The sequence below is a fragment of the Colias croceus genome, chromosome 1 (genome assembly GCF_905220415.1).
Source record: "Colias croceus chromosome 1, ilColCroc2.1".
In the NCBI taxonomy this organism is placed as follows: domain Eukaryota; kingdom Metazoa; phylum Arthropoda; class Insecta; order Lepidoptera; family Pieridae; genus Colias; species Colias croceus.
In genome coordinates, this window is record NC_059537.1 from 1,168,358 (window position 1) to 1,179,592 (window position 11,235).

General features: G+C 33.2%; 1 protein-coding gene across 1 annotated transcript; it reads left to right on the forward strand.

Annotated features, from left to right (window-relative positions):
* The first annotated feature begins 313 nt into the window (after positions 1-313).
* Positions 314-9,241, forward strand: LOC123695729. The gene is made up of 5 exons (XM_045641642.1): positions 314-407; positions 2,095-2,222; positions 3,682-3,780; positions 7,481-7,591; positions 9,079-9,241. The coding sequence occupies exons 1-5, from the start codon at positions 386-388 to the stop codon at positions 9,184-9,186; spliced, it is 468 nt and encodes a 155-aa protein (XP_045497598.1). The 5' UTR covers positions 314-385; the 3' UTR covers positions 9,187-9,241.
* The last annotated feature ends 1,994 nt before the right edge of the window (positions 9,242-11,235 follow it).

The window sequence follows — 11,235 nt, forward strand, 5'->3', positions numbered from 1 at the left end:
GGTTACTTTTTCTATTGTAATATCTGCATGTCCAAGTCAATTATTTTTTTTATAATAATATTTTTGATACACTTACGAAACAATTTTCCATCATGTTATATTCTTAGTTATATTAGTATCATAATAAAAACAACACAATACGTAAACCGGCATAAATTGAAAAAGCAAACCATTCATTTTGCGCGAACCAAAAAAATCACATATTGAAATTTGAAACATACATACTTTTTTCAGTCATGCCAAAATTTTATTGCGTCCATCTATCCGGTAACAATACGTCGTGTGAAAAATAAAAACGTTTTGACAGCTGTTAGACAAATACCCTTAACGCCTTCATGTGAAATAGAATAACTAAATTGATCTGCTAGAAAATGGATGAAATACTATGTTGCCTGCTGTGCAGAGAGGTGAGACGCACGAGTTGTTCTCAATTTGTAGCTAGTTTTTGTAGAATAATATAGTGATTGCTGTAGTTACTGGCTGTTGTAATAGTGACTACACTACATATTCTAGGAGGTAGCAACGTTGACAAGTGAGCATTTTAGTATAGTTGGTTCTTTGATATGCTGTTCCTCTTGCTATTTCGGTTACAGTCCGGGCTGTCTGGCTGGCCCCAGTGGTTGCGTTTATTAGTGCGCATCTTATCTGCACAGGAAAATATCCTTAATTTAAAGTCATTTTTTAACGCGTAATTTTTAATCGTTTGCCTTTAGATAGATCCATTAGACATACATTTTTTATTGCAAGAGGTTTTTTTCGTTGTTAAATAGGTGCCAGACGCAATTTTTATTTCAAAATAATTAAAATATCATCGAAATAAGTGAAATTCCATCAACATGAGTCCCAGTGAAGGATAAGTAATCACTGTGTTACTTATACTATATATAATATTCATTTTACTATTTACAGTTTTTTTGCAACAATCTACCATATCACCTCCTTTTTCCCAACGAACCTCAAATAGGACGTTAATGTAAACTTGATAAAAACCAAATATCATCAAGAAATTAAAGACTTTTTAACGGATTTTAAACGCGATTTATTCATTGTATTATTTTCCCAAGTCTTTAATTTCAAAATGTATAATACTCGCGTAAAATCAAACACTAGAAAATACAAATATCATCAAATTCATATTTATACCCAAAAGTGTAATAAATATGAAACCATCTATTAAAAATATTAGTTTACTAATTATTCAATATAAGTATTAAAAAAGGATAATATAATATAAATAATAAAGTTATTACTTACCTTTTAAGCGGACTCATGTTGATGTAATTTCACTTATTTCGATGACATTTTAGTTATTTTGAAATAAAAATTGCGTATGGCACCTATTTTACAACGAAAAAAACGTCTTGCAATAAAAAAATTATGTCTGATGGATCTATCTAAAGGCAATAGATTAAAAATTACGCGTTAAAAAATGACTTTAAATTAGGGATATTTTCCTGTGCAGATAAGATGCGCACTAATAAACGCAACCACTGCGGCCAGCCAGACAGCCCGGACTCTAACCGAAATAGCAAGAGAAACAGTATATCAAAAACCCAACTATACTAAAATGACTTTTTTTTAAACGTTGCTAGCTCCCGTACTAACAGCTGTATCTGAGCTATGATTTTAGAGTTTTTGCCATACCTTTTTGAAGTGAAACTTCTTTATCAGGATTGGACAAAAATTTAGTGTAACATTTTTGCGTTACGCTCTAGACGTGACATTTTTGCGTTACGCCGTAGGGGTGACATTTTTGCGTTACGCCGTTGGCGTGACATTTTTGCGTTACGCGCCAACTTTTTCTTATCCCTAAGTTTCACTTCTTACGTGTGTACACGCACACATTTTTTTTACGATAAGACGTAGTATATAATCTTAGATAATATTATGTATGTTTGTACCAAGAGTTCTATTCAACGTGTTAAAAATAACAATAGCTAAGATGTCGTCTACATTAAAGTTGTACGTCAAGAAGATGAATTTTTAATATTTATGAAACATTTATTATTTATTTATTAAACCTAAAACGTCTATCGAGTAACTAACGAACCCAGTACAAATAATTCTTACCATAAATAACGTTTTTCTCTCCAGACAAACGCGTGGTAAGGCATAGACTGTTCACATCTCTAATATCATCAACGGATTTGATCGACTCCATAGCTATGAATACCTACAGATCTGAAGACTACCACATGTTAAACGCTCTATTTGCACCTCCTGTAAGTAACAATTTATCTTCTTATTAAAATAACATTAGGCTAGAGCAATGACTTCTACACCAATGATTAAAAAATAAATAAATTAGATGTTTTTATTAAACTTCCCAAAAACATGAATAAACAATGAACATCTATTAATTTTTATTGCATAGAGTCTATTATATTATCATGTAGAGCCGAATCACTTTGGTTTTAGTTATTTTTATTTATTTTTTTTATGTCTACAATAAAGTAAAGGTGCAAACAAACAATACCAAAACAATATAGACAACCACAAACAATATCAATGTTCACCAAATTAAAAGCAAAAAAATCCGTTTAAACGTTAAACAAACGTTATTCTTTCATTTTGTTGAAAACGTGAAACAGACCTAAAATAGATAAATAAAGCCTTAAATAAACCAACTCAATATGACAGATGTTGTTTACGATCAAAACATCTTTGAAGATCACAAGATTTTGCCTACGCGAAATGTTTTTCTTCAATAAGGCTGTGTGTGTTTGTGATGAGCGGAGCGGGGCTGATAGTGAAGCGAGTACATGCTAGCGTATTTATATAGATGCTGAAACTAACTAATAAGATTATTGAAGCTATAACTCACTTGAAAATATGAAAACATGCATTGAATAGTGAAAGTGAATTGAAAACATTTATGTACTAATTTTTATTTTATCAATCGCAAATGGCAAGTGTACCTACACATGTAAGCGCTAAATTAGATTCCAATTGCATATTTAGAAATTTAGTTTATCGCTTTTAATTACAATACATAAGTAGGTGTACCATCTAAGATTAATATACATCTAGTATATATCTTGGTCCATGCACAATCGCTCCACAAAACGCTGTATAAACCGCTCCGCTTTTCCAGTCATGAAACCTCAACCTTAAAGCTTGTCAACAGTCTTAAGGCTTACCGTTCATTATTTGCCTCTCTTCCGCACCAATAACGCAAAATTGACGAATATGAAGCATTTTTTTTTTCTGGGTAACGATTTGTTTGTGCCAGAACAACTTGCGTTGAAGCTATTTGGTAACGTTTATTAAGTTAGCGGGTTTTTGGCCTGTTTTTTATTACTGTCGTCGTGGACTCGATAAAGTTTTCTGGTTGATAATGTTGCCTGTGTGTGTGTGAGTGGCTAATACGCATGTGTGAGTGTGGATTATTTTGAAAGGTGGTCTAACTTACTACTCTTGAGATCTAGATGTTCCTTATTATGTACAATCCTACCCGCGGCTACACCTGCGCGGTCAAAGGAATTACACTTGAAATTGGCTGATATTTCACCGCGGTAAAATGCATTATAATATGTCATCCTCTTAACTGTCTCCTGCCCTAAAAATCATACCATAGAACTGCATAAAAACGATATAAAAAAAGGCAAACAAACACACTTTCGCATTTATACAATAATAATTATGCCGTATCCCCTATCATATGATTGCTTATGTAAACAGGTCACAATGTCAAGCGCTTCAGCAAACAGTATGGTGCACGGAACAAAATCCATGGTCACCTCGTTCAGGACCTGGGTTCAGACACATGAAGAGGCACAGGTAAAACGTTGTTGACGTTTTTATTCTTTTTAAACTAGAGTTTTTTTTTCTTGTATTTTTTACTTAAATTCTTGTTTATAATTTTTTCTTTCTTTCTTGAGGAATGTTTCTTAAAACAATTAATAAAATAAAAAGCATTTGCAAAAGCAAGCAAGCAAAAACAAAATTTTAAATTCTTTATTACATTCTTAATTAATTATTGGTAAAGTCAAGAAATTAAGAGGCATTAAAGAATTAAAAACCGGTTTTATTCATTACATTATGTGTTGGTCGGACGTCTAAAATACGTTACAATGCGCGGTCACAGACAAAGCACTCTCACTGGCTATAAAGTATTTTTTTATGTTTATGGTATGAATATTTTATTATGATTAAGAATTTCCCATTTCATTGTTTCCATTTGACGTTTAATTTCTTTATTTTCTCAAGATAGAACCACCAATTTTTAAGGACACAGCCTTAAAAGCGCTTTTTAATATTATTGTTTATAACTTCAATCTACATAACCAGTTAATCAAAAACTTATTTATTAAACTTTAAAATATTTGACGATAACTTTAACTTTGTCTTTTTTATGTAAATCGAAAAATTTTGTAAAAATTTGGATATCCTAGATGCAGATTACTGGATGCAATTTCTAGAGTACGCGATCTTCCACGAATAGCAACTATTGGTACGTGATCTGAGCTTCAAACGGTATTATATTCTTTTAAAATTGAATCCACAGCTACATATAGGATATTAAGCTTTTGTTCTGCTTTCTATAATTTATAAATTAATAGGGCTTTGTGTAAAAATTCATTTCTTTCTTACCTTCTTGGGTACTACGCTCTTACTCGTACATCTCAAAAACAGCATAAATTATCATCTCTGAAATCAGAAAGTCTTTCCTAAGTAAAAAACATGCAAACTTCAATAAAAATGGAAATTTGTCAAATTATTCTTCGATTGACCGCTTTAAATCATAACAATAAACGATAGCATATTGACTTACTAAAACATATTCAGGCCAATCATTATCAAGTGTCGCGATTATGTACCAATTCCATTATTTATGCTATAGTGTCGTCTCTACGCGGTCATGCAGCATGACATCGTGCTGTCATGCATGAATGATCGTTTTTATCGATGATTGAAATAAATGCACATGCAAATTTTGAGATAGTACCTAATTGATGAACATTTGTATTTTGTATCCCGTAAGGTATGACTGGCCTGCTCTTATGATCGTTACAATCGGTGCATGACATGCAAAAGCTTAGTATTTAACACATAAATTGTTTCATACAAAAAATGTGATAGCTACGAATTGCCTCTCACTGAATAATAATGGAGTGATCCCAAAGATCAGTATTATTGAAAAGAATAATTGATAGACAAGATTCTTGGAGGAGCCTCTCAATGCTCCGAATTGTTAACAGGCAATTATCTTCCTTCATATTCCGTCCAATTCCACTTAAGTCCTTTTTAATAGATCTCCGTAATTAATAACTTTTTATTGGAGATGTCTTCCACCTTTTTTGGTGACACTTATCCTGTTCTTCGAGTGATTTGTCTCGGTTCTGGGATAGTAACTTTTGCATCTTATAATGTTTTTGTTAATTTTTGCTTTATATATAATAAAGAATATAATATGAATAAAATGAATTCATATTTTATTCATGTTATATTATATTATATTTTTTTTTTATATGAACAGTCGTTCAAGACATGTAACATCGTAATCTCCCCGTGTTCAAAATGTCGGGTTATTAATGAATAAATCGTTAAAAACTTCGTTAAACATCCTTAATTTAAAAATGTATTACCTAAATATAAAATGGACCAACAGTATTTAAAGATTATCAAGTAGAAGGCTAGGTTTAGAAAGTTTGCTGTGAACCTATTACTTTGAGCTTAAACTTGTGGTAACTGTTTGGTCCGATAGCAGTAGAATTATGTAGTTAGAAATCCACATTAGCCTTGTTTAAATAATTTTCTATATTATGTCATACTCTTCACAAATCTATACTAATATTATTACAAAGCTGAAGAGTTTGTTTGTTTGTTTGTTTGAACGCGCTAATCTCGGGAGCTACTGGTCCGATTTGAAAAATTATTTCGGTGTTAGATAGCTAATTTATCGAGGAAGGCTATAGGGCATAGGCTATAACATCATCACGCTACGACCAACAGGAGAGGAGCCACGGGTGCCACCGCGCGGAGCAGCTAGTATAAAATAAACAAATACTCAATTATTTATTACATAGATATTACATAAATAAAACAAAATTCTGTGATCCTATTATATTCTAACTATTGTAGAGTCAAATCCAAGTCTGAACTTATCGTAAATCGAAATCTATCAATATTCATCAAAAAGAATTCTTAGCCAGAACTTCTAATCGAAACAAGTGGAAGCCTAAATTAATTCATGAATGGAAATTTTATGACAAATCAAATAATGAACTGAATAGTCATGGCACTAATTTCTAGCCTAATTTTATTGACATCTCATTTCAATCTGCGTTCCAAGTGTTAGCAATTAAATGGAGATAAAATATAATAGAAAATATTTATTTGGAATATGTTATTGTGTGAATAATTGTTTATTTTAGATTTCTTATTGTACTTATGTACAACACTTATTACGGCATCTTAGTATAATTTAAGATCAAGTTAGAAAAACCATAACGAAATGAAAAAAAGCGTGTGTGCCGAGCACACGTTTCAGAAGTGAAACTTCTTTAGTAAGATTCAAAGACACTCCTTACTCCATGACGCGTCCTTGAAATTTTACTCTCCATGCGCCTAAAGATGTTTCACTTCAAAAGTGAATTAATTATTTAGTTAGAATAATCAGTGAAGCTCTTTTACAAATGAAAATATCTTATTATTTTACTGCAAACATAAAATTTACACTTACAGTATTTACATAAAAAATATTCTTGTTAAAGCTTTTCACCCGTCGATTCATATTTAAATCAGTGTACAATTTAAATTTTAAAGAGATGGGATATTTGCAATTATCCAGTTTACAATTGCGAAAGCAAAAATTTTAAAGGAAAACTGTCAGAAATGCACTGCATACGTTTCTCTTGCTATTATTATAAATAGGGATATATTTACGAATAATATAACTATCGACACTGAAGATGTTAATAGAAAAATAATTTTTAAGATAGAGCCTTAACCAGTTGAGTAAAAATTAAAAAGCTACAATGGATGTAAAATCTCTCAGAACTTTCGACTGGGTCAACCGATTCTGATGATTCTTTTTTATTTGACAGCTAGTGCCTTCTGGTTGGTCTCTAATTTTTCCCTAGTTCTATTCTATTTGAAGGCAGCTAGTTTTTGTTAACAAATATATACAGGGTGTTTGGAAGGTGGGTGCAAAGCTTTAAGGGGATGATAGTACGGAGCATTTAGAACATTTTGAGCAACAGTTGTCTTAGACCAAGTTAATTATTTTTTTTTTGGGAGCATTTTACGTTTTTTTTTGCAAAATTCCGAAATCTGCCATTAAATTGCATACAACGTTCAAATTACGTTGAAATGAAACAATTTATTTCGCTAGTGCATTGTGTGTTCAACTGTATCCAAGCATTTAAAAGTAGGCATTTATCTCAAAAAATACATTTACCAATCGTTTAAATGTAATAAAAAAAAATTGAAAAAAAATTATCTTATTTTAAATATTGTTTCTTTATTATGTTCACAGGTGATGATGGCGAGCATTCTAGTGGTAGTGGGGTTGTGGTGGCTCGTCAGAACAATGCTCGCGCTTATCATCAACCTCATATGCCCCATTTTGGTAGTAATATTGGCAGTGGTGAGGACTTATTATAATAATAATTTTTTTCTACACCGTTATAAATTACACATATAAACCCAGGGTCTCAAATAGTTAAAAACTGACTGTTACTCAAGAGGTATATTACACTATTACAATGAATTAACTTAAATCTATTAATTCAATATATTATTAAGCCATTTTTTTATTAAATCTATCGCTGTACCAAATTTCATCAAGATCCAATTAGCCGACTATAGCTAAAAGATTAACAAACATTATTTCATTCATCTTCACAAACTTTTAGTAGGAAGATTAGTATGTCTTGATAATATTATATAAGTTTACATCAAACATTGAATGCACAAATACTGTTCGAAGATACTTGCTCAAGGATCTCTAATGCGTTGGATTAAGAGCTCATCGAGCTATTTCGAGATACAATTTAATACAGTAGACCCGCAGTATTCCGACTATCGTTTTGCGGGGCCTTATCGAGGAATCGAATTTGTTACAGGATACTGTTAAAACATGCATGATCGACGTAAAAATTGTCAAAAAAAAATTGGTTGTCTGTAAAGTCAGTTTACCGACGATACTTGAACGTGACAACGTCCGATTGTGCTTCTTTGTCGCTCGTTCCGCGCTCTCGCTTGCACTTCAAGGCCTTACGGAACGCCTCAGAGCGAGGTAACGCCGCATGAGTCATGCTTTTTCGTGCGTGCAGCCGGCTCTATCGAATTATAAGACGTTGTCACGTCAAAATTTTATTGTCTGTAAAGTCGGTTTACTGACGATAGTCCAACGTGACAACGTCCGATTGTGCTTCTTTGTCGCTCGTTCCGCGCTCTCGCTTGCACTTCAAGGCCTTACGGAACGCCTTAGAGCGAGGTAACGCCGCATGAGTCATGCTTTTTCGTGCGTGCAGCCGGCTCTATCGAATTATAAGACGTTGTCACGTCAAAAATAGGGATTTAACAATTATAGACATGTCGTATTACAGGGGGCGACGGATAGGCCCGGGGCCGGTGTAACGCGGGGGTACTGTATGCACAGTGCACACAAAGGCTTGATGTAGTAACACTTAGGTTTAGCTATCAAATTCTAGGTTCAATATAGCCTGGAGGTTGAAATTCAACCTCCTTCTAGACTCTCACTTGATGTATTACTCTGTACTGTGCTATGAAATTGGACAATGATATACTATTCATCAACATAACAACAACTCTATCTATATATCGGTCTGTCTGTCTATCTATATATGTAAACCAGAATTTTCTATCTCTGGAAACAAATCTCAAATATCTAATTATTGTATTTAAAAAGTGAAACTTCTATGGAAAGATTCCAAGATACCAAAATCGACGCCTTATGTTATGGAGGTGACGGTATTGCCATGACGCGACCTGGAAATTTTACTCTTAACGCGCCTTAAAAAGTTTCACTTCAAAACTGTTTTAGGAGAAAAGATTATATCCGATTATAGAAGGTTGTTATTTTAAAACGTTTTTTTTTATTTATTTAAGATGTGCATACCACAACTACGAGCGCCACTTCTCGGTCAAAACTATCCACTGTTGGCCAACTTGTTGCGCGACATTCTGCTGAAGATGGCGGAGAATATAAAGACTTGATTGGCAGTGTTATAAAAATTGTAAAATGTTTTGTTATTACGCAAATAAAAGTTGAAACAGCTGTCGTTGTTGTTTATTTGATGTCTCATTTGACTATATAAATAGAAAATAATGAACAAGTAAAGACAGCATTATAATTGTGTAAGATAATTTTGATAGTCTATATAGAAGAGACAAATTTTTGCTGAATTTTCAAGTAAAAAATCAATTCTTAGACATAAATTATTGATAGTGCATACTTACAAATAATCGATTACCGAATTCATAAAACACACAGTTTTCATATTCCAGACTTTTACGGTACCAATAAGAACTAAGCTAGCTCAAAGCTCAAAAAGCTTCAAGTTAAAAAAGTACATTTGGGTAACAGTTGTAAAAAATCGTGTATCAGTAAAGTGAAACTAAAGAGTACCATATAAATCTCACGCACTCCATATAAATGAACACGTCTCTTCAAATATTTCGAGTTAAATAAAAAATCCGTGAAGCCGAATAGGAACACCCTATATAAATTATCTTGAGTGGCAACAGTAATTGTTTCAGTCCTACATTTCGGTTTCATGCGTAGTTGACTTGTCCTATAAATTCAAGTTAAGATTGGAGCGGGCGGAAAATTTGTGGAAAACTTGTTTGATATAACGATAGCATATTTCTGTGATTTTATACGGGGTGTTTAGATTTTGTGAACTGGAGTGAAAGGAGATTTACCTTTATGTTGAACTTTTTTGACGTAACAACGTCTTATAATTCGATAGAGCCGCCTGCACGCACGAAAAAACATGACTCATGCGGCGTTACCTCGCTCTGAGGCGTTCCATGTAAGGCTTGAAGTGCGAGCGAGAGCGCGGAACGAACGACAAAGAAGCACAATCGGACGTTGTCACGTTCAACTATCTTTAGTAAACCGACTTTACAGACAACCAATTTTTTTGTTTATGTTTACGTAAATCTTAATATATATAAATCTCGTGTCACAATGTTTGTCTTCAATGGACTCCTAAACCACATAACCGATTATAATAAAATTCGCACACCATGTGCAGTTCGATCCAACTTGAGAGATAGGATAGTTTAAATTTCAAATAGTTTTAGAGAAAGCGGGCGAAGCCGCGGGCGGTAAGCTAGTAATTATATATAAATCTCGTGTCACAATGTTTGTCCTCAATAGACTCCTAAACCACTTAACCGATTATAATAAAATTCGCACACCATGTGCAGTTCGATCCAACTTGAGAGATAGGATAGTTTAAATCTCAAATCGTTTTAGAGAAAGCGGGTGAAGCCACGGGCGGTAAGCTAGTAAATAAATAAATATCTCATGACAATTTTCACACACAGCACGATCCGATCCCAAAATAAGCTTTCGCTTGTGATATGGAAAGCAGATGGCTGATAAACATACATTTAAAATTATACAGGGTTACTTGTAAAACACCGGCAACCTCGCAGGACAAGATAGCTAACATCATAAGCAACAACATTTGTTCTACGACTTTTGATAATTTGTTAGATTTTATTTTCATACAAAAATAAATATTCATTTAATTTTCTGTTTGAATATTATAAACTCTACGCCTCCCAAGAATTACGTAAACAAGAAGCGAACGAGAGGGGGAAGGGGGCGCCGCGTCGTCCATCCGATAATGAATAGAACATAGACTTACAAATGTTAGGAGAGTACAATAAAAGTTTCAAAAATCATTTAAAAATAATTTATTGTGTTCTGCCAAAAGTCGTAGAACAAATGTTGTTACTTATGATGTTAGCTATCTTGTCCTGCGAGGTTGCTGGTGTTTTACAAGTAACCCTGTATAAATAAAAAAATACTTATATAGATAATTAACACCCCGACACGGAGCAAACATCTATGTTCATCACACAATATCAGTATTCTGTCCCGGGTGGAAATCGAACCCACAACCTCTGGCTTGTAAAGCAGGGCCCCTACCAACCAAGCCAACCGGTCAGTCTGACTTATTAATTTCCCAAAAATGTTAATTGCTTATATCTCATAATAGACTACAGGCCCGTCTTGAAAAAATTATGGGT